General features: G+C 42.8%; 1 protein-coding gene across 1 annotated transcript in view; it reads right to left on the bottom strand.

Annotated features, from left to right (window-relative positions):
• JAK1 (Janus kinase 1) overlaps positions 1-24,065 on the bottom strand; it is a 50,336-nt gene that overhangs the window by 7,216 nt on the left and 19,055 nt on the right. The window contains exons 2-14 of the mRNA XM_030953497.1: positions 18,926-19,002; positions 17,970-18,168; positions 16,632-16,755; positions 12,778-12,928; positions 11,604-11,767; positions 11,165-11,498; positions 9,947-10,120; positions 8,069-8,226; positions 6,378-6,501; positions 5,021-5,207; positions 3,466-3,572; positions 1,236-1,382; positions 153-240 (exon numbers count right to left, since the gene is read on the bottom strand). Coding sequence (XP_030809357.1) covers positions 153-240; positions 1,236-1,382; positions 3,466-3,572; positions 5,021-5,207; positions 6,378-6,501; positions 8,069-8,226; positions 9,947-10,120; positions 11,165-11,498; positions 11,604-11,767; positions 12,778-12,928; positions 16,632-16,755; positions 17,970-18,168; positions 18,926-18,931 — 1,963 coding nt within the window. The 5' untranslated portion in view covers positions 18,932-19,002. The remainder of the gene's footprint in view (positions 1-152; positions 241-1,235; positions 1,383-3,465; positions 3,573-5,020; positions 5,208-6,377; positions 6,502-8,068; positions 8,227-9,946; positions 10,121-11,164; positions 11,499-11,603; positions 11,768-12,777; positions 12,929-16,631; positions 16,756-17,969; positions 18,169-18,925; positions 19,003-24,065) is intronic.

Raw genomic sequence — 24,065 nt, 5'->3', positions numbered from 1 at the left:
TTCCAAATGTCCCTCCAGGTGCCATCCCCTGTCCCCATGTTCCCCCCAGGTGCCATCCCTGTCCCCATGTCCCCCCCAGGTGCCAGCCCTGTCCCCATGTCCCCCCCAGGTGCCAGCCCTGTCCCCATGTCCCTGGCAGGTCTGTCACTCACTCTCCAGGTCGCGGACGCAGACGCCGTGCAGGAGCACGATGTGTTTGTGGGACACCTGTCTCATCATGCTGGCTGTCTCAAAGAATGCCTGGGGAAAGGGCAGAAACACCTCCAGCTGCTGCTCCTGAGCAGCCTCCTGGACCCCCCCCCCCACCCCCCACGCAACAGCAGCACAGCACCCTGGGCAGGCACACACAACACAGAACCCCACCCTGCCCAGGGAACACCACCCCCACAAACACGCACAGACACCCTGGGCTCAGGCACACACACACACACACACAGAACAGCAGCACAGACACCCTGGGCCCAGGCACACACACACACACACAGAACAGCAGCACAGACACCCTGGGCTCAGGCACACACACACACACACAGAACAGCAGCACAGACACCCTGGGCTCAGGCACACACACACAGAACAGCAGCACAGACACCCTGGGCTCAGGCACACACAGAACAGCAGCACAGACACCCTGGGCTCACGCACACACAGAACAGCAGCACAGACACCCTGGGCTCAGGCACACAGAGGGCAGCAGGGCAGGGATGTGCCCAGGGCTGAGCTGCACCTTCAGCCCTTCCCCATTCCCTGCCCTTTCCAATAGTCATCCATGCAGTTAGGCTTCAGTTCTATCTACATCAGGTATCTGACAACAAACCTAGGTGTTTTCTACATCAAAATAATACTTAAGTCACTTTAGCTTAATAATTTAACTGTATTAATATAATAACTGAATTTGTTTTTAAAGAGAACTTAAGAGAATTGTTATTTAGACATAATTTTCCAATTCTCTACTAATCTAAATTTTAAAATTTATCAACTATTACTCTAAGATAACATACAATGCTTTCATACTTGATAATTATCTAATTTCCCGTGTGTTATCAATTATGTGTATTACCTAATTAATTCCTAATTACTTTATATTCTTCTTTATTACATATATTACTTTACTCTATTTCTTTATACTTATATGTCATTATCTTACATATCTCTATATAATTTTATAAAACAAAATTAATCCATATTTTATTTCTTATATTAAAGAAAAGATAGACAAAAGAAAAAAGACTTGCCAAGGAAATGTCTCTGTGGCTGGGGTCCAGGACTTTGAGCAGGACCCGGATCTCTCTCTCGTTCTGATACCCTTCGTTCTCATCATCCTTGAGGCTGAGCATCCCTGAGTAAATCTGGGTCCTGGTGCCTCTTCCCAGGTGCTCTCCCTGAGACACAGCAGCAGGGGTTTGTCAGGCAGGAAGCAAACAAGATTTACACAAATATTTATTGGAATCTGCACTTCTTTCTCTCTGATCTGGTTACAGATTGAAATTGTTCCAGTGAGAACCCAATGCCAGGGAGCTGCTTTGGCTTCAGTGAGCTTGGGGCCTTGTGCAGGCTGAGCTGGGGCAGAGGCTGGGCAGAGTTCCAGAATAAAGCAGGGATTGATTCAAAGCATCTCCTCCATGGATCCCCCTCGGGCAGCACAAGAGCCCAGCCAGGGCTGCACCCAAGATGAACCAAAATGGCCCCAAAATGCACGGCCGGGCACGGGCTCTGTCACTGGGATCAGTTCTGCTCCATTTGCACCTTGCAGTTCATTGTCCCATTCCAGCTTTAGCCCCTGCAGTCCCACCCTGCTTGTTTTTCTCTCTCCAGCCCACGGTGTTTGTGCTCTTGGGCTGAGATTTGGATCATTTGTCCTTGGTGCCCAGCTGGAGCAGGAATTGTTTTGTCTCCCTGCTCTGTGCACAGAGCTCAGCATCCCCTCATGTGAACTCAGACCCACACAGAGTCTGAAAATATAAAAGCTAAACCTGAGGTATCAAGCTCTGAGCATCCTTCCCACATGAATTCCTTGGATATTACACCTCCACATCACCCAACAGGTTCTCTGGGATTGAGCATTCCCAGACTAAACAAAAGAATAAACAACAGCTGGGGCTCTTATTCACAAAGTGCTGCTGAGGTGATCTTTAATGTGTTTCCAAAAGTGAGAGGAAGTAATATTTCACTGCAAGGCTTTGTTTGGGGAAGCAATTTCCTCCAAAATAACATCCTGCCTTGGGATATTTTTGCAGGATGCTGACTGTAAACACACCAACCCAAACCCAATCTCTGCCTGCAGTGATGCAAATAAAAACCCCCAATACCTTTTTATTTCACAGAAGCAGCCAAGGGCATGACTTAAGAGCTCTTTTGGCAACATTAAATCTGATTTAAGTGTATTCAAGGTCCTGTGTGTTTGTTGAGGTTCATTCAGGTGACCTGAATAAGTAACTACAATCAAGGGGAAATTTGAAAATTTGGGGAGGCTTAAACACAGACTTCTGACTGCTCAGAGCTTTTGAATACTTCACCTTTTTTACTGTAGAATACTCCCTTAAACTTCTGTTTCTCTGATAAGTCAGGCTTTAAAAAATACACCCACAACAAACCAGCTCTTAAGACTCCCAAGAAATGACCTTAAAACCTCTGTTTTCCATTAGAAAACTTAAATATCAATTTCATTCCCAGTGAAAGGCATCATTCCTAAGCCCTTCTTTGTCCACACAAAGCCATACAAGCAGCAGGATTCTGCAAGCAGAGGCTTAAATCCAAATAAATCGATAAAAAATAAATGAAGCTCCAGCTGCAGGTTGCTGAGGGGAGCTGGGAGGGGCAGGGCAGGCAGCAGGGCTGGTTTGGTGTCCCTGCAGGGCTCAGGGACAGCCACACTCCTGGCTCCCAGGGCAGCTCAGCACCTGGGGAATTCTGGATGAATTAGAGTTGGGACCTCTGAGCTGCTGTACATGATGGGATTTATTTTTGTTATCTTCTGCATAGGCAGGAAGGGTGAGCTGGGCTCACATCTTCACTGCATGGCTCAGAGGGTCACAAGCCCTCCAGTCACAATCCTTTTAAGGGTTTATTAACCAATAAAACACTGCCAACAGGGATATTTATGCTTTTGACCCAATCCTTACATATTTGGTCTTATGAACTCATGCTACAGTGTGAGCTTTCTTAGCCAATCCTGTTATGACACACAAACCCACAATGCTGCATTCTAAACTTCCTGTTACCTCTGTAACTACTTTTATTTTTTCTATCTCTTAAACTCTAAAACTCTAAACCTTCCTTTACTTAGCTTAACATGTCCCTGCTTTAAAAATACACATTTGTTTCATAAATCCACATTCTCACTTCTGGCACCTCAGTTTGGGAGCCTTTCCCAAGGTCTCAGGTCAGACCCTGGGTTGGATTCTAAGCTTCAGCTGACCCCCCAAGGTTCTGGGGGCTCCCTCGTGTCACCCCCCAGGCTCCCACCTGCACGATCTCCTCCTTGCGGATGCGGTGGAAGCTCAGCTGCCCCATGGGATACACTGGCTGCCACTCCTGGGCCTTCTTGGTGGCCACCAGCAGGTTGGAGATTTCTGCAAGGCAGGGGCAGAAAATATCCTTAAAGTTTTCCAGAGAAACTGCATTCCCCCTTCCCAGTACCAACATGGATGGAAATGCATTAAAATCCCCCCAAAAAAGGGAAGGAAAAATAACCTTGGGCTTGATTTCTTCTCATTCCACAGAGAAATCACTAAAGCACAGTTTCACGATCATATTTTAAATACAGAGTTATTATCAGCCAGATCAGGGTGATTTTCAACAACTGAACAGAGTTTTCTGCACAAAGATTGAAAGAGAAAATACCTGTGCTGTACATGGAATAAAATGGAATAAAACATCCCACATCCAGCAGGGCCATCCCCTCTCCAGTGTGCAAGGGGGAATCTCATTTCCTCTTCACCTCCTTCCAAACTCCCTCTACTCTGGGAAGCACCAACAGTGCTCCCAGGGCACAGAAATTCAGCTGGGGAATGGGGAATGAGCAGAAGGAACAGGCTCAAAAATCCACTTCCCGCTGCTGCAGGACAGATCCAGGTTTTGCACATGAATTCTGCCCTCCTGGCATTATTTACTGGGATTGGGATGCGAGTGGGCATCTGGGCTTCCTCCTGCTGTGAGCAGAACCTGGCACTGGGGCTAAATCATCTTCTGCAATTCTGGAACCACCACACGCTGCTTTAGTCCTGCATCCCCTGCACTTCTTTGTGAATATCTGATGAAATATTCAAAAAGAAGGAAAAACCCACCAGGGAAGGGACAGAACAGGGAACATGCACCGAATCCTGCTGCAGCTAAACCAGGGAGAAGCTGAAGTGGGCAATCAACTCCCTGACCCTTTTTATTTCATTTTATCCCAAATCCAGCCATCAAAATGAAACCACAATATCAGAAGTGCAAGGTGCCCCTGCTCCAGAGCATGAGCCACGCTCTTGGTGCAGAGTGTGAGCAGCTCAGGGGCTCTCCCAAAGCCTCAGAGCAGCAGGTGACTGATGTGGCTCAGTTATTCCCCTGCTCTAACAGGAAACCATTATCAGCTCAGCACAATCACCCCACTGTGCTTCCTCTGTCACACCAAACCCAGTGCAAGGCCCTCAGAGTTCATAGCAAACAGCTGCAGAGAGCGCTGGCAGCACCCAACAGCCGCCCCATTGTCCCTCAGTGGCACCTCACAGATGATTTCCTGCCACCAGGCTCTTCAGGACATCAGTTTTGGGACCAAAACCCTTCCCTGCTGCCTGGTGCAGATGAGTTATTAAACAGCAGCTCACAGTGGGAGCAAACCAGGAGATCCCAACCCTCTTTTCCCCTCCTCAAACCTGCCCATGGCATCTGACAAAATTCCTCGTCAGAGAAGGAAAAATCTTCAAACCTTTTTTTTTTTTTTTAAAGAGCTTTACACCAGGACACAGCACTAAAAATACACTAAAAGAGTCTGGAGATTGATCCCTTGCAACAAGAAAACCCTGCAAGGCCAGGCTACCTCTGGGTCTGGGCTGGCAGCACCTCTTGAGGGTGAAGCTGATGTTGTCTGTGCGGAGGATCTGTCCCTTCAGGTGATCCATGAGGTCTTTCAGGGATGCAAAGGATTTGTTGGAGCCATGGAGGAAGTACCCCCCTTTCTTCACCTCGATCTGGAAGTTCTTGTAGGGGCCTGAGTTATTCATCACCTGGGGGTGGAGGGAAAAGAAAGGAAATAGGATCACTGGAGGGAAGGAATTGCTTGTAAAGCCAGCAAAGCTTCCCAAAACCTTGGCATCACATGTAGCACCAGCTCATCCCCTGCTCCTAAGTCAAGGTCCTCTAATCAAACTGCAACAGAGCAGAAAAAAAAACCAAATTCCTGGAATTTTCACTCCCAGGAAGGCTCAAAGAAAAGAGCAACAACATAAAGATGCAATCAAAGCCCAAATTATGGCGCTTTTTTTGTTTGTTTGTTTGTTTGCAGAGCCTGAGGTTATGCAGAAGTGTTGCCTCTTCTGGAGGAATTTTCTCTTTGTTTGGTCAAAAATTGCAGAATCTGGAGCAGGGTTTCAAAATCTCGATTTAAAAATAGCAAAACTCCCTCTCCCACCCCAGACTGTTCAAGGAGATTCCAGGCTGCTGTTGAGACCCTCCAGTTTCACTGGGGAAGGGCTGAACTCCTGAACTTCCCCATCCCAAAAGCTCTCAGGGTCTCCCCTCTGCAGCTTTGGGTCACCTCCCCCTTCCCTCTTTTCCAAGACAAAATTCCTTTCTTGTTTCACTGTTAAAAGAGAGAGCTGATCATCTTTCTTTTTTAAATATCTGCAGGAGATACACCCAGTATCAAATATCCCTTCCTGACTCACCACAGATTCCATGACCATTTTTTTCCTAAGAGAAGGATTTATTTTGTTATTATTTATTATTTGTTATCTATTATTTACTACTTTATTTATTATGTATTATTTTATTTATTATTATTCTTGTGTGAGCACTTTAAATATCCTCCCAAACCACCAAGCCAGCTGCAGGCGTCCAGCTGAGGCTGGTGTGGGAATAAAATCCATCAAGGGAATTAAACCCATGCCCAAAAAAGCTCCAGGGAAGCTGAACCATGCTCAAGGCAAGGTGAAGTGACAAATTCTCCATGTCATGAGTTTAAAATGCTTCTTTTTTATCATGTCCCTGCACAGCCTGACTGGGAGGAATGGAGCTGCTCTGGATTTAATTAATCCCATTTGGAGAGAGAGCACAAAGGGCTGGGAGAAAAAGCCAATTCCCTGCCCAGAGCTCAGGGTGGGTGCCCTGAGGACAGAAACCCATCCCCAGGGGCTGCAGGGAGCAGATTGCAGCTGGGCATGGGCAGCTGCCTGTACCTCTGAGCCTTCCAGGCAGGTGACAGTCATCAGGATGTGGTTGAAGTTGGTGCAGCTCCACCTCAGCACGTACATGCCCACCTCGTTGCCCTCCTGCCTCAGCTTGTTGATGGCATATTCCGTGCTGGAAGGGAATGGAGAGTGAGGAAAAGCAGCAAGGCAGCAGCCAAAAATTTGCTTTTGGAGTGGGACAGAGAGCAAACCTCTGTTTGGGGGGTAACAGCAACTTAGAAATATTTATATTGTTATTAAAGTGGGATTTAAGGGTGCATGGCTCACATTGGGCTGCACAGAGCAAGGGAGGAAGGATTTGATAAAGGGAATTCTGCATCCAACACTGTGCAGGTGCACTCCTGGATTTCTACAGTTTGCAGCTTAAATAAAGGGAATAAAGGGAATAAAGGAATAAAGGGAATAAGGGGAAATAAAAGGAAATAAAGGAAATGAAGGGAGTAAAGGGAAATAAAGGGAATAATAAATAAATAACAATAAAGGGGATAATAATAAAATAAAAATAAATAAATAAAATTAATAAAATAATAAATAAGAATAAAAATTTTCCCAAAAAAGGAGAAAGCCATAAAAGTTGGAATTCTGCATCCAACACTGTGCAGATGCACTCCAGGATTTTTACAGTTTGCAGCTTAAATAAAGGGAATAAAGGGAATAAAGGAAATAAAGGGAATAATAAATAAATAACAATATAGAGAATAAAAATAAAATTAAAATAATAAATTAAAATAAATAAAATAATAAATAAGAATAAAAATTTTCCCAATAAAGCGGAAAGCCACAAAGGTGGGCGGAGGGAGGAGAATTCCTTTAGGTGTTTAAAAACCCAAGGCTTTGTTCATCCCTCCAAGGACTGGGATGAGTATAGAGACACTTCCACTCTCTACCTAAAATATTCCCATGTGTCCATGGAGAAAACTCCTGGAACACTCCTTTAGTGCAGAAACACCGAGTTAATAGATGAGTAAGGAGAGAAACACTGACTTTTTTTCCTTTAACAAAATGAAGTTTTGGTAAACACCACCCATCCAAACCCCTCATTTCCTTACTGGATTCACTGTGAGAGGAATTATCAAAAACAAAACCCCAAAATGCAGAAGGAACTGAGCAGATGGGTCCAAAATGCAGGATGGACTGAGCAGATGGGCCCATAACCCCAAAATGCAGGATGGACTGATCAGATGGGCCCATAACCCCAAAATGCAGAGGGACTGATCAGATGGGCCCATAACCCCAAAATGCAGAAGGGACTGAGCAGATGGGCCCATAACCCCAAAATGCAGAGGGACTGATCAGATGGGCCCATAACCCCAAAATGCAGAAGGGACTGAGCAGATGGGCCCATAACCCCAAAATGCAGAGGGACTGATCAGATGGGCCCATAACCCCAAAATGCAGGATGGACTGAGCAGATGGGCCCATAACCCCAAAATGCAGGATGGACTGATCAGATGGGCCCATAACCCCAAAATGCAGAAGGGACTGAGCAGATGGGCCCATAACCCCAAAATGCAGAGGGACTGATCAGATGGGCCCATAACCCCAAAATGCAGAAGGGACTGAGCAGATGGGCCCATAACCCCAAAATGCAGAGGGACTGAGCAGATGGGCCCATAACCCCAAAATACAGAAAGGACTGATCAGATGGGCCCATAACCCCAAAATGCAGAGGGACTGACCAGATGGGGCCGTGGCAGCCGTTCTTGATGTTGTGCTGGATGAGGGGAGGCGCCACGTCCGTGCACAGGTAGTGGTGGGCGTCTGCAGTGAGCCTGAAGTAGCCATCGACCAGCGAGGTGAAGGAGAGCGCCTCGGCGTGCGAGCCCAGCCGCAGCTCCTGCCAGCACAGCAACAGCACAGCTTGTCACACACAGCTGAGCTTTAAAAACATTTAAAGTTTCCTTCCAAAACCTTGGGGATGTGTAGGACCAGCTCATCCCCTGCTCCTCAGTGAAGGTTCTTTAATCAAATGGCAACAAAGCAGAAAAAACCCTAAAATTCCTGGAATTTTCACTCCCAGGAAGAGCAGCAACATAAAGATGCAATCACCCAACAAAAATGGTTTCTTTAAAAAAAAATTTTAGAAGATTTTATTCCATTATCAGTCTTGTTGAAGGGTAAGACATAAGAGATGCAAAACTCCACGCCATTCTATCAGAACCCATTTCCTGGTTACAACACCTTATAAATGTTTGTATAAATTAACTTTTGCCACACAATGCTGCCAATACTTCTAACACCAATCACCTATATTTTAACCTATATTTTACCTATACTTTTACCTATATTTCACACGAATCACTTATATTTTTACCTACATTTAATACCAATCACCTATATTTTACCTATATTTTTACCTATATTTAACACCAATCACCTACATTTTTACCCATATTTTACCTATATTTTTACCTACATTTAACACCAATCACCTACATTTTTACCCATATTTTACCTATATTTTTACCTATATTTAACATCAATGACCTATATTTTTCCCCCATGTTGTCCTGCTACAATGCATCTTTCACAGCTCTAATTCTCTAAAATATCTGGTCTTTTTGCAAGGCCATCTTTTGAAACTTGTTGAAACTTGTTTCTAGTTCAATCTCTCTCAACAATGCCGTCTTTATTCTGTGGCCTTCCTAAATCTTTATCTCAGAGTCTGCACACAGATGTACAAAACTGTGGGAGCTTTCTGTCAGGTTTTGAAATCCTTTAAAATCCATTTCTCACATCTCCCCCTCTTTTTTGGTCTGTAAAAACTTCTTTGATGGTTGCATTTATCACTGGCTGCCCACAGTGAAGTGCACAAGGCACTATTACTGATATTAATAATACACTGTATTATAAAATATTATTGTCAGGACACCAAGAATGCTGGAACATCCCTGGAATGTTGGGATTAATGAGGAATATCCATCAGCCACTTCTGGCTACAGGATGTTGGGATTTAGTGGCCATTCCCTGCCCTCCCTGTCCTGTCTCCACTGCCACAAATTCTGGAATTCCTCATGGGATTTGTGAGGAAAATTCTGTGCCAGTGTGGACACAGGTGCACTTTGTGGGTTTTTTTGCTGTGCCCAGTGTCAAGGCCAGCATATTCGGTGTTATTTACACTCAAAATGTCCCTTAACTGTCACCTTGTGCCCAGCCCCAGCCTGGCTCCCCATGGAAGGGAAAGGATCCAGCAGGGAATTAAATGATCCAGAAAGGAATTAAGTGATCCACCAGGGAATTAATTGATCCACCAGGGAATTAATTAAATTATCCAGCAGGGAATTAAATGATCCACCAGGGAATTAATTAAATGATCCAGCAGGGAATTAAATTATCCAGCAGGGAATTAAATGATCCACCAGGGAATTAATTAAATGATCCAGCAGGGAATTAAGTGATCCAGCAGGGAATTAATTGACCCAGCAGGGAATTAAGTGACCCAGCAGGGACTCAAGGCCAGGCTCCAGGGAAGCTGAGGCAGCCCAAGCGGAGGTGAAGGGACAAATTCAGTGTGAGAGTTTGAAATGCTCCTCTCAGCCCTTCCTGGCCATGCTCACCATCCTCTTGTTGTCCTGCTTGTTGATGCTGACTGTGGCCTCCTTGATGACGATGTGGGTGATCTCAGGGAAGTAGGAGAAGCTGTTCCACGTCTCCCGCAGTTTGTGCTTCTCCTCCTCCTTTTTGGTTTTGCCATCGGATTTCTTCTTCTTCTCTTTCTCTGTCTGGACAGGCTGCAAATGTATTTGGGATAGAAGCTTTAGTAAAAACATGTCCAGCACAGTGGTTTTACTCTAAACCAATAATTCATTCTAGAACAGCAATAGAAATTAATTAATTATTAGTTAGAATTATAGAATAGAATTATTATAAAACTTACAAAATAAAACTCAATTATAGAATATAAAATATAGAATATAATGTATTGTAATACATTTACTCTAAACCAAAAATTCATTCTAGAGTAATGATATAAATTATTTATTAATTAGAATTATAGAACAGAATTAGTATATAAATTATAGAAATAATATAAATTATAGAATAATAATATAAATATAATAATATAAAATATAGAATATAATGTATTGTAATACATTTACTCTAAACCAAAAATTCATTCTAGAATAGTAATATTAATTATTTATTAGTTGGAATTATAGAATAATCATATAAATTATAAAATTAATATGTACAATAGTAATATAAAACACAGAATATAATGTATTGTAATACAATTACTCTAAACCAAAATTTCATTCTGGAATAGTAATATCAATTCATTATTTATTAGTTAGAATTATAGAATAAAAGCATTATATAAATTATACAATTAATATATAGGATAATATAAATTAATTATTACTTAGAATAGAATTATAATATGGATTATAAAATTAGTATAAATTATAGATTAATAATATATTATATAGAATAGAATGTATTCTAATGCATAGAATAAATCTATTTAATTCTGGAATGTTTTTCACAGGGTCTTTTATTTTTCTGGTAAAAGGGCTGCTCACAGAGGTTGTCTTGTGTCCATTCTTGGAATTTTTCAGGATAAACGCCCTGAGCCTGGTCTGGTCTCCAAACTAAGCCTAAAAAGGGGGTTGGGCTGGAACTCTCTGAGCTCCTTCCAACCTGGATAATCCTGCAATCCTATAAAAGCCTCTCCAACACAAAGCTGCTGTGCAGTGTCTGAAGCCCATAACCACCCTTCAGCAGCTGTTCTGTCCCAAAATCCCCTTGAATTCCCATTTCTCAGGGCTACTCACACTTGGCTTGAGCCTCCACTGGATGCCGTTGTTCCCTGTCACCATCACTTCGTACTTCTCGTTGTCTCCACAGTTGAATTTATTCATCTCATTCTCAGCAGAAATCAGCAGGAATGAGGTCTCAAAGATCTCTGCCCCATAATATTTGGTCAGGACCTCCATGGTGGATAAATATTTCACCTTCAGGTCCCTGGGGGAGACGCTGTTGTTGCAGATGGTTTTGTTGTTGAACTCCTTGAGGAAATGCTTGAAAACGTTATTGATCCGAATCCTGGTCAAGAAATTCCTCTGCCTGATGGTCCTGTTCAGAGTCTCAGGGATATAATGCTTGTAGCTGGGAGGAGAAGCAAGGGATTAAATTGAATTAAATTGAATGACATTAAATTCCTCCTGGGAGAGCAGCAGAGCCAGCAGGGACAGAGGATGGATCCCAGCTCACCTGATGTCCTTGGGAAGCTCTGGCAGCTTCACGTTTTTCTTGATGGCATCGTGGGAGATGGCCAGGACAGCCATCCCCAGACACTCATTCTCTATCTCATGGACCTCCTGGTCGTTTTTGGGGTCTCGGATGGGTGCCAGGCCCTTCACTAGGTCATACTGGCCCTTAACAGAACAAAAAAACCCAAATTACCCAGCTGGTCTTTCCCAGAGTTTGTCCCTGAGCCAGGAATTCATGCCAGGATCCTGGGGCAAGGAGAAGCCGGAACCTCCTCCCCTTTTTTTCTACACCAGCCCACCAAAAATTCACTTTTTAAAAATTAACTACAGAAATCACCATCCCTGGCCCCTTTTAGTACCTTTAATATTTATTTTCTGCTCCAGAAAACCAACTTTGTGCCTCTGCTTTACCCCTGCCCTTCCCATCCAAAGCCTCTCCTGGATTCATCTCCAAGCCAAGCCTTGCTCTGGGACTGCCTGGAAAGTGTTTGGCTATCAAAGAGCAAAGACATTTCTGTGCCTTGCTGCTTTAAATGTTTCCCTGGAATTCTCTTTCTTGTGGTTCCCAGTGTGAAAATCCTGCAGGAATTCTACTCAGAACCAACAGTAAATGGGATTTCCTCCATGCATTCAATTTGCTCTTCCATCAACCTGAATTTTCCCTTTTTTTGGTGAAACCCGACAGCTTCTGGTTTGAAAAATCCTTTGGAAGGCACAAGAGGAGAGCAAAAGTGCAGTGAGGTTATCAATCTTTATCACCACGGGGTTATCAGTAAATGTTTATCAATCTTTAACACCACCCAGTAAAAAAACCTCATTAAAAGCACCCAGCCCTGCCAGATTTCCTCTGCTGCTGCTCCTCTCCAGCCCCAGCTCTGGGCAAATGTCCCACAAAAGGTGACTGAGAGCGTTTGGAAACACAAATAATTCACTTTAGAAGAAAATATCTATTAAAATAAACCCATTTTTGGGCTGGGAGAGAGGATTTGCTCCCCCATGCAGCAAATCCTCTCCTCTCCACCAGGCAGCAGCAAAAAGAAAACCCTTTCCAGTATTAACAGGATACATAATGTGTATTTTAGGAGTGTCAAAAAGGAGAACCCCACAGGTTTTATGGGACAAAAACCCCATAAAAATTTGATTTATGGGAATACAGCATCAGAGAGAATTCCAACCTGTGCAAACATGTATTCCAGGGAACTGGCATCCAGGATGGGGGTCCCCTCTGGGGCCAGCTTCTTGTCATAGGCCTTGGCCCTCCTGGGGGAGTGTCTCCACACCGAGGGCTCGCTCTCGCTCGTCCCGTGCCAGTTGGTGAAATAGTATCTGCCAAAAAAGCCAGAAACTTGAAAAATGCCTTGGGGAAAAGCCTCCACTTCTACAAGATAACCTGGGGTTTGGAAAGTAAAGCTGTTCAAAGCAAGAATTGGTCAAACTCCTGCCTGAAGGTTAAGTGGTCCAAAATCCCAGCACATTCCTGGCCTGAGGAACTGGGGGCAAATGATACAATTATTATGGATTATTAGTGGGTTTTCCCTTTTTTTTTTTCTGTTAGAGAGATGGAGCACCTCTCCTGTGAGGAAAGAGATTTGGGATTGTTCACCTGGAGAGGAGAAGGATCCAGGGAGAGCTCAGAGCCCCTGCCAGGGCCTGAAGGGGCTCCAGGAGAGCTGGACAGGGACTGGGGACAAGGCCTGGAGGGACAGCACACAGGGAATGGCTCCCACTGCCAGAGGGCAGGGCTGGATGGGAGATTGGGAATTGGGAATTCCTGGCTGGGATGGAATTCCCAGAGAAGCTGTGGCTGCCCCTGGATCCCTTTGAAGTGACCAAGGCCAGGCTGGACACCCTGGGACAGTGGGAGGTGTCCCTGGGATGGGATGGGATGGGATGGGATGGGATGGGATGGGATGGGATGGGATGGGATGGGATGGGATGGGATGGGATGGGATGGGATGGGATGGGATGGGATTTAAGGTCCCTCCCAGTCCAAACCAGTTTGGGACTGACATTTATAAAGCCCCAAATCTCCAGTGTCAAGGCTGGAGTGGCCCAACCTCAGTGCAGAGGCAGGATCTTCAGCAAAATAAAATGAATATTTTAGTTGAGCTCTCCTTAGGCAGGAACTCCAGCCCAAAACGGAGCCAGAAACTCCTGACAAGAACCAGAGGAGCCTCCAGAACTCCTGGAGAGCAGAGCAAAGCAAACCCTCCTGAAACCCAGAGGAAATGACTTTGTTTCCCTGTTCTCCTGCAGAAGAGGAGTCAGAATTAATAACTGCAATTCTTCTGTTATTTCCTGAAAATAATCATGGGCAAGGTCTGTGCATTGTTTGGGACTGAGAGGAGACTTTGCTCCTTTCCCTAATTAACTGCTCTGACTAACACCACAAAAACAATTGGAGCCCCATTGTTTGAGGGATGGGTAAATCAAGGAGAATCTTTTCCTTGGAAAGCTCCAGGGTTTCCTGGGAGAGATTTTGGGGATTTCACTTCCACAACAGGAACAGGAACATGAAATTTCCCCATTCCCAGTGAGCTGGGGAGGGAATTGTGGCCCTGAGCTCCAGGAGCAGGACCCAGCCCTCCCTCAGAGCCTCTTCCATCATCATCCATCATTAGTTTACATATCTCAATCCAATTTTACAAAATAAATTTATATCATATCATATTATATTATATTATATTATATTATATTATATTATATTATATTATATTATATTATATTATATTATATTATATTATATTATATTATATTATATTATATTATATTATATTATATTTTGTATTACTTATTATATGATATTTATTATAGATTGTATTCTTTATTATATTACATATTATTTTATTATATATTATATTATTATAATTTCATTTCATATTTTATTATCAAAACCCATTCTTCCCTTCCAAAATTTAAAAAAAAATTCCTCCAATCCCTACAGAAAACCAAAAGTTTACTTGTATTTTAACAAATACAAAATCTAAGTGAATTTCAATAAAAAATATAAAACTCTGTCAAGTACAAAAAACCACTAACCACTCCATAAACAAAAAAACCCAAATATAAAGTACACAAAAATTACAACACTTGTATTTCACCTACCTATATATAGTTATATAAAATTTACATAATTTTATAAAAATTTATAAACTTGAAGTTCCTTTATAAGTATAAAAATCAGCAGTATTATAAAGTTTTAATGAAATACTAACTTAAATAAAATATAAAATTCAGTCAAATCTATATACAACAAATAATTAGCAATGTTATCAATACAGTATTCATAATTCAAATGAGAGGGGGAGATGTTAAAACTAGGTATTAAAAATTTTAAATTCTCTTTACTAAGAAAACACAAACCCACAAAATCCCACAAAAATACTACAGGAACCCACAAACTACTACAGAAATACTACACAGATACTAGAAAAATACTATGGAAATCCACAAAATACTACAGAAATACTACAGGAACCCACAAACTACTACAAAAATACTACGGAAATCCACAAAATACTACACAAATACTACAGAGATCCACAAAATACTACACAAATGCTACAAAAATACTACAGAGATCCACAAAATCCTACACAAATACTACACAAAGACTACACAAATCCACAGCAATACTACACAAGCCCACAAAATCCTACAATCTGCCTCCAAAACCCCTCCAGAAAGGAACTGGATCCCTTTCCCACAGCAAAACCCAAACCCAGCTAGGGAAGAGTTAAATTCTCCTCCTCTCTGAGCAATGACTCCAGGATATTACAAAATCCTGGGGTTTCTCATTTGTAAAAAAATTCAATAAATAGAACTTGAGGCAAGTGAGAAAACCACAGGGAACTCAGAGAGTTTCTGTGCAAAGTCCTTTTAAACATCACCAAAAGTGCAGCAGCATCTGGCACTGATTTAGGGCAGAGGAGGAGAAATTCACACAGAAAACAAAAAGTTCTCAGCAATGGGAGAAAAGTCAAAGCCCCACAAACATCTCAGCCCAGTCACATCGTTCATTTTAGAGATCTCATGAAAAAGGACATGACAAAAACCTATCAATGTAAGCAAAAATACAAATTATTTCATTTCTGAATTGTCATGTAGAGTTAATCCACTGCTCTATTATAAAAATTGAAATAAAAAAAAATTTAACTTAAAAAATTTTTTTAAATTTCATTTCTGAATGATCATGTACAGTTAATCCACCACTGTATTAAAAAAAAATTAATAATTTTTATTAATTTTTTTAAAAATTCATTTCTGAATCATCATGTACAGTAAGTACATTGGTCTATTAAAAAAATTTAAAATTAAAAACTTTAAAATTTGAAATTTAATTTTTTTAAAAAATTCATTTCTGAATTATCATGTAGAGTTAATCCACTGTTCTATTAAATTTAAAAAAATTTAAATTAAAAATTTTAACATTTAAAAAAATTCATTTATGAATCATCAAGTAGTTAACCCACCACCATATTAAAAGTTTTTTAAAATAGTTTTTTTAATTAATTTTTTAAAATTCATTTCTGAATGATCATGTACAGTTAATCCATCATTGTATTAAAAAAAATTAAATTAATTTTTTAAAATTAATTTTTAAACCAATTTATTTCTGAATCATCATGTACAGTTAATCCACTGCTGTATTAAAAAATTAATTAATTTTTAAAATTTTTTTATTAATTTCTGAATGATGATGTACAGTTAATTCACTGCTCTGGAACACTTCAAATGGAAATTCATAAAAGCACTGACACAAAACCCAGTGGTTTGGAGCCAATTTTCCAATTAACTTTGACCTTGCTCACTCCCAGCTTTGTGAAAACAACTTCTCGTGCTTTTCCAACTTTTTTTTTTTTCAAGATTAAACCCCAAAGATGCAAAGAAATCAGGAGATGTTTGAAGCTCCTGCTGCTCGTCTCTCCTCTAAGCTGTGCAAACCCAGCTGCTGCTTTTGGCGTTGCTTTCCTGCTTCTTCAGGGGGCTCAGGAATGAATAAATCTCATTTTCCAGGTGTTCTCCTTACCTCATGCGATAATGGAGCCTGAAGGATGATTTCTCCTCCACCTTGAAGACCTGGTTTGGTGCATACCAGAGCTTGTTGTTCTCATCATACAGAGCAAAGAGGTTGTGGCACAGAGGGGACACAGCTGGCACAAAAACACACAAATGGATGAATCACAAAGCTCTGGGGCACATCCACACCCCAAAACACAACAGCATAAAGCAAATATTGGATCATGAAAAGAACCAGATACTGGGATCAGCCTGAAACAAATACTGGGGAGGAAAGGTTGAGGTGGAGCTGTCACCTGGGTTCAACCCATGGGGTTTGGGGTGGATTAAACAGAGATTTCTGCTCTTAAAGTGGTCCTCAAATCCTGATTTTGCCCAAGGGCTGAGCTTCAAAGAAATTATTTAAAACCTTCATTTTGTCCAGGTCACAGAAAAGGGAGTTTTACCAAACCCACAACTTTGTTCTCAGCTTTATTTTGTTAATAAATTCAACCCTCAGAGGTGAAAGGAGGTTTTGGCAAACAAGCAGAAAGCTTTGGTGGTTCCACAGAGAAAGACCCCAGAGAAAGCTTTGGTCTGTTCCAGGTAAGAACAGACTTTGACATTAATGGGCTGATCTGCTTTAAAACTCTGCATTTAGTCCCTCTCAGATCTCTTTGGGATGGATGTTTCCTCCATCCCAGATCTCTTTGGGATGGATGTTTCCTCCATCCCAGATCTCTTTGGAATTCCAGATCTGCTGGAATTCCTTGTCCCAGCTCTGGAGCAGCTGCACCATCTGTGGGTTCAGAGCCCCCAGAGAGCAGCTCCTGCACAGCAGCATAAATAGGTGGCTGTTAAATACTCCTCACTTAAATCTCTTAAAAAACTATATCACCACTCATTTGGTGAGGTTTGTCCTGCAGATTTCCATAATTTCACCCATTCCCATGGAAGAGGAGCAATTAGGCAAATGAGCTGAAGGGGATTACAAGAATCAAAGAAAACATTTGAGAGCTGCAGGAAAATTCCTGCCCAGTTCCCCTGTTCACACCCCACAGCAGCTGGGTAAGGTTTGGTGTTCCATGGGGAAAGAACCTCAGAACTGTAAGTACAAAAGCCCACTGGGCTGTGAGATCAAACAGAGATTAAATCCACTTTTCCTGTGGAATTCCAGGTGTTTGCTGAGCCCCAGCCCAGAGGGAAGAGCACAGCACAGCCCCTGACACGTGAGGGATGCACACGAGGTCAGAGCAGCTTTGTGGGGATTTATTGGGATAGGGAGGCTCTTCTCTGACTGACCCACACAGGATGCCTCACTCTGGCTGCTGCCAGGCCCCTGGGAGCTGAAATAAACCCAAACACTCACAGCACTTCTGGGCAGCCTCAATGCACAGCTCCTCCGAGGTGAACTCGCCGCTGGAGTAACAGAGGGGGGCTTTGTCCTGCAGGTAGAAGAGGATTTCCAGCCCCTGGTGCTGGGCTTCCAGGTTGAGCTCATTTTTCTTGGTGCTCCTCATTTTTGCACAGAAAGCCATGGCTTTGCAATCTTCTTTTACGTTGAGATACTGGGAGAGCAAAGGGAAACGTGAGGGGAGTTGGGATTGTCAGGACACAAACCCATCACTGCTGGCTGGGCACCAGCATCCTCCAAACCCTCAGGTGGGGATTTATCCAAAACCAGATGAAAAGGGGAAAAAAGAAATGTCAGTGATTATTCTGGTTCTGGGAACTCGGCTCCAAATCATTCCCTTCTCCTCTGGTGGTGCCACAGCTTTCCTGCAAGGTTTCCCTCCTCAAAGCAGAAATAACTTTCACATCCTTCAGCACCTCCTTGGCTGGAAAACAACACTTGAGCCTGAGTGATTTAAACAGCTCACTTGATGTTTCCTTCTTTTAAAAGTCAGCTTCTATCTTTACAGCCCCTTAACAGCAAAATATTTCTCATTGTTTTCTCCAATCTCACCCTTTGTGTTTGAAACTGCTGATGGTTTATGAGTCATGGTGTATTTTATAAGATGCATTGGCATTTATTTTTTATTACTACTTCTCTGTCTCTCCAGGAGGAAAGGGTAGCACTGAGTAGGTTTAATGCAAGAGCTTTTAGATTGCCAAGGATGAACAACAGGGCAGCACTGACTCAAAAGAAAATTGCATTTTATACCCAGTGCTTAAATAGAAAGAGCAGGAAGTTATTTGGGTTCTTTGTTCCATGTTTTTCTAAGATTTAGAAAGCCCAAACCACCAATTTTATAGTTTATGAAATTAATCCTCCCACCAAAAAAAAAAAAACCAATAAAAAATGAACCCCCAAAGCCAACACACCTGCATTTATGTGCCTGTGGGATCCTCTACACAACTGAAATGGGTCTTCACTCTCCCCAGGAGAAGCTTCACTCTGACTGAAAAAAAAAAGGAAGAATAAACATTATCAGGAATGGCTTTGTACAGCTGGAGGCACAAATGAAATGGTCAGGCTGATAAAATTCCACCTGCAATCCTAGGGAACAGATTAATAATAATAACAACAACAACAACAACAACAACAACAACAACAACAACAACAACAACTGAGACCTGGATCTGGTCTCAGCCAAGCCAGCCCCAGGAACCACCCAGGAGAGGAGTTTGGGCACATCCACTGATCCCTTCTGACACTTTGGGGGCACTGTCTGAGATGCAACCAAAAAACCAGGGAAACCTTGGTTATTCCCTGGATTTGCCCCTATTCTCAGTCTGGAATTGTTCTCATCACAAGCCTCAGCTGTGACACCACAGGGACATTTTCCTCTGTGCTTCACCTCCTCCGTGCCTTCATTCCTCACATTTTTCATTAGATATTAATTCCAATTTCTTTAGATATTAATTCCAATTCTCCCCTGCTCTCTGTTTTTCCCTGCCCTCCCAGATTATCATTTAAAATGTGTCCAAACTAAACCTGGCAGTGCTGCTGGTTTGGGAACCCTCACCCATCACTCAGCTGAGGCTGAAGGTTCCTCCTCTTCCAGCCTCCATCCCTCCTTTCTCCCTCCTCCCCATCCCTGCCACAATGTGGTTCAAATAAATGTGTGTTTATTATTTTTGCTTCAGCAGTGTGAGTTAATCTGACCTAGCAGACTTCAGCAAATATTGCTCTAAAAGCCTGAGGCCCAGTCTGGGAAAAGTCAGAGCCACACAACTTCCCTGGTGCTTGGGAAGAGCCCAGCAAACCTGATCCCATCCCAGAAAAAAAATTATATTGAAGAGCCTGGCACACATTCCCAATTAAATTGCATTTTTCTGCCATCTCTGCCATTTGAATCCTGAATTTGAGGTTCCAGATACATTCCTTTGGCAATAATATGGGGAACAAGAAATTGAGAGTGTGATTTTTGGGATATGCACACAAGCCAGGAATTATTTCTACACAGTACCATAAAACTGAAATGCAAAAGGTGAAATATATGAATATGAATTAACATTATATTAATATTGTTTATATAATAAATAATATTTATAAATGTTTTATATTAATATTATTTCTGCACAGCACCATAAAATTGAAATGCAAAATGTGAAATACATTAATATGAATTAATATTATATTATTTATATGATAAGATTTATAAATAATTTTATATTAATATTATTTCTACACACCACCATAAAATTGAAATGTAAAAGGTGAAATATATTAACCTGAATCTCATTAAAACCCCTTTTTATATTACATATAACTGAAGCTCAATAGATTTTAATGTCTGTGTGGGCCTAATGTTAAAAAGACTGCCCAGATGTTTTAAAATGTGAGGGGGAATATAAAACCACTGCCTTTTACAGATTCATAAATCAAACTTCTTGTTTTTCAACACAGCAGCTTTGCTTTGGTTAAAAGCTCCTACTCTTGGTTTTAGTCAGAGCAATTCCCAGAATGCTAAAACCTTAAAGTGCTGCTTCATTTACAAAACCTTCTGGGTTTGAACCAAACAAGCCAACATCCAACCCGTGATTTATTATTTCCTAATGGCTTTCCCAGACATTCCCTGCTCATTGTCAGGGATTCACCTTTCAAAAATGCATTTCCATCTTCCAAAAAGGCTCCTTAGAGCCAGACAAATTCCTGCTCTGTCTGAACATCCTTCTCCACACCTACACAGTCAAATGCTTCCTCTCTGAAAAGTGATTTTTATCCTTTGCCACTGTCTCAGAGCGCCACAAATTGTTATTTGGGTAATTTTTTGTCTCTTCTCTACCCCAAGGGATGTGCTCAGTCCCTGCTGCATTTCTTTTGTTCAGGCATATTTTAATTTCACCTCATTTCTGTTTCTCCCAGTGGAAGCAGCTCTTTCTGATGCACCCACCAAAATATTTTTGGGAGTGCAGGATGGCTTTTCTTGAGCTCCCACTCCCCCAGCAAAGGCTTTTCCTGCTTATTTAAAATCCTGGCCCACCCATGGCTGGCTAAGGCAAGCTAGGTGAGGAATTATTTCCCTCACACACAGAAACTTCTGATATCACAAAGAATTATGAAATAGGGGGAGGGAAGTCTAAAGGTGGGTTGTTAATCAGTTTGGCCATTAATATTAGGATATTTGAGAGAGAATCATATTTGGTAAAAACTCAAGTTCCTGGCTATGATTTGCTACATTTGAAACACAGCAGCTCCAGCATTTTAAAGGAAAAAACCAAATGTACAACAGTATTAGTTAAACAAGACCTTTAGACTAAGGAAAGGCAGATGCAGGAATTAAATATTTTTGAAACTCTGTGCAGATCTTCCTTGAGCCAGAAGGATGCTGCTCCACCAAGCCCACAGTTCACCATAACCCAGGATCCTGGAAGCTAAATGCAAAGATGGAAGGTCCATTGCAGGGGCAAAAGTCCCTGAAATACGAATACAGGAAAATCCCAGCTAAAATGTGACCAGGTCAAAACTCCCTTTGAAGCATCATTTGCAAGTTCTTCCTCTTTTTTGCCCTCTCAACCAATCTAGTTTCAGGTTTCCCAACCTCTAAAAATTTAGATATATGAGCACATGCTATTTGTTTTCCACATGATTCTCTCACCAAATGTACATTTCATTTGTTTTAATTATTGATTACTGTGTTTATTCTGTGCTTTTATTCAGAGTGATCACATCACAGGCTATTTATCCCCAAACCAGAGTTAACAATTCCCCTTGGGTTTTTCTGTGCAATCCATGCTGTGATATGACTGACCCACGCTGTAAAACTGTGTTTTTAAAACAGGGCCAGGAGGGCACAGAATGGAAATTTTCACCAGGAGTGCTTGATGTGCAGCAGAGTTCTCAAGAACTGAAAACCAGCCAGCTTCATTAGTGTCACACTATTATTAACTGCTATTAACTATTTCCATTTTTAGCTCTCCAGCTCTGAAAAGCAGCGGAGGCCAACTCCTGGTGTGTTCTGAGTGCTGCCCAAACCCACCCCTGCCCTGCTGCATCCTGAGGACTGAGCCTGCTCCTTTCCTGTGCCTTTCCAAGGCATTTTCAGCCACTTCTCTGAACTTCATGATGTGTCACCAATGTGGGAAGAGGTTACTCAGCCCTCTCAGAGAGCTGGGGGTTCATTTCCCACCTTTATTGTTCTGCCTGCAATGGCTGGGGCAGATGCAGGAGCACACAAGCAAAAAATCCCATTTTTTTCTGTGTTACCTGCTCTTTCCAGCCTGGTTTTCCTTTGGATACAGACTGGGCTGCTATAATCACCAATTTTTCATGGTTGGTTGGGTTGGAAGTGACCTTTAAAGGTCACAACCTGTCTGCAATGAGCAGAGGCATCTTCAACTAAGTTTTTACAGCTTATAAATGTGTGCTTGATTCTCTTTCATCCCCAATTTCCAGTATAATAACTTTAAATGATACAATTCTTGGGATTTACAGCCAATTATTCTATTTTTGTACAGTCAACCCCAAGCACTTCTCTGCTAAACCAGGATCAATTTCCTTGGAGGCAAAGGAAGCCTCAAGAAACCTTCACAGAAACCTTCCAACAACAACTTGATCTTTCTGTAATTAAGTTTTAGTTACAGAATTAATTTAATTTTAATATGTTTTTCCTCACAACTATCTAAAAACCAGCTTTATTGCTCAGGCTGATGCTCACAGGGCTGAAGGGGCATTCCAGTGTTAAAGTGATTTACAAGGACAATTTGTTTTTATTCCTGCCTGGGACACGGCATTAATGATCCTTTTCCTTCCTTGATGTTCTCCTCTCTGCTCCCTGTGCCCAGGCAGCTTGGGGCTGAAGATGGGATGGGAATTCCCTGGAGAAGAGCCACGGCCCCTTCCCAGCAGAGCAGAGCAGAGCTCCGGGAAGCGCGGCCCCTTCCCGCTGGCATCGCGCTGATTCCAGCGTTTCCTGAGGAGCACCTCAGTCAGACCTGTGCAGAAGCTTCCAGGGAAACCAGCCTGGCAAACACCCCGGGGCTTCTCAAAGGAGAAAGTGTAAAGGCTTCTGCAGGGCTTCTTCCTGAGGGCTGACGCGGCAGTGACCTCAGCAGGTCACAGGAGCAGGATGTGGCAGCGCTCCGGAGAAAAGTTAAACTTCCATGGGATGAAATTAATGGGAATGAGGCGCTGGGAGAGAGGAGGGTCACGCACAGCAGATCTGCTCACACACACCAGCCTTGCTCTCACACTGCAGCAGCTCCAGAGCTTCAGCGCAGCACACACTCAGCAAGAGCTGGATCCAGGGAATGGCTCTGCCTTCTCCAAGAGAGAAGAACATGCTGCAGTCAGGGTGCAGATCCATGGAATGGGAAGAATGGAGAAGAACAGGGAATGGAAGAAAACCCACCCCAACAGGAGCCATGTCTGTGCTGACTGGGAGACCAGAGCAGGCCAACATCACCACACAGCTGGGCATGGAGACACCGGAGCATGTCCAGAGGGGGCAACGAGGCTGGAGATGAAGGGCTGGAACACAAACCCTGTGAGGAACCCCTGAGGGAGCTGGGGGTGCTCAGCCTGGAGAGAAGGAGACTCAGGGCTGCCCCCATCACTCTGCACAGCTCCTGAAAGGTGCCTGTGCTCACCTGGGGCTGGGCTCTTTCTCCAGCAGCACTGACAGAACAGAGCACACAGCCCCGAGCAGCACCAAGGGAAATACAGGTTGGATAGCAGGGAAAAGTTCTTCACAGAAAGGTGATAAAGTTCTGGAATGGCTGCCCAGGGAGGTGGTGCAGTCCCCATCCCTGGGTGTGTTTAACAAACCTGGATGTGGCACTGGGTGCCAGGTTTAGTTGGGGTGCTGGGGCTGGGTTGGACTCCATGATCTTGGAGGTCTCTTCCAACCCAGTCATTCTGTGATTCTGTGAACTGACCCTGTGAGGACACAGCCAGGGCAGGCTGGAGCAGCTTTTCTAAGCAGCAAAAGCCACCAGGAAGGAGGTGAGGCAGTTTCATCATTCACACCTTCCACATGAAGGTCTGTAACTGGAGAATTCCTCCCCTCTGTAATCAGGC

This window comes from Camarhynchus parvulus, chromosome 8, assembly GCF_901933205.1.
Source record: "Camarhynchus parvulus chromosome 8, STF_HiC, whole genome shotgun sequence".
Lineage (NCBI taxonomy): Eukaryota > Metazoa > Chordata > Aves > Passeriformes > Thraupidae > Camarhynchus > Camarhynchus parvulus.
The sequence above is the reverse complement of the archived record's forward strand: the minus strand, read 5'-3'. Positions and strand labels throughout refer to the sequence as shown.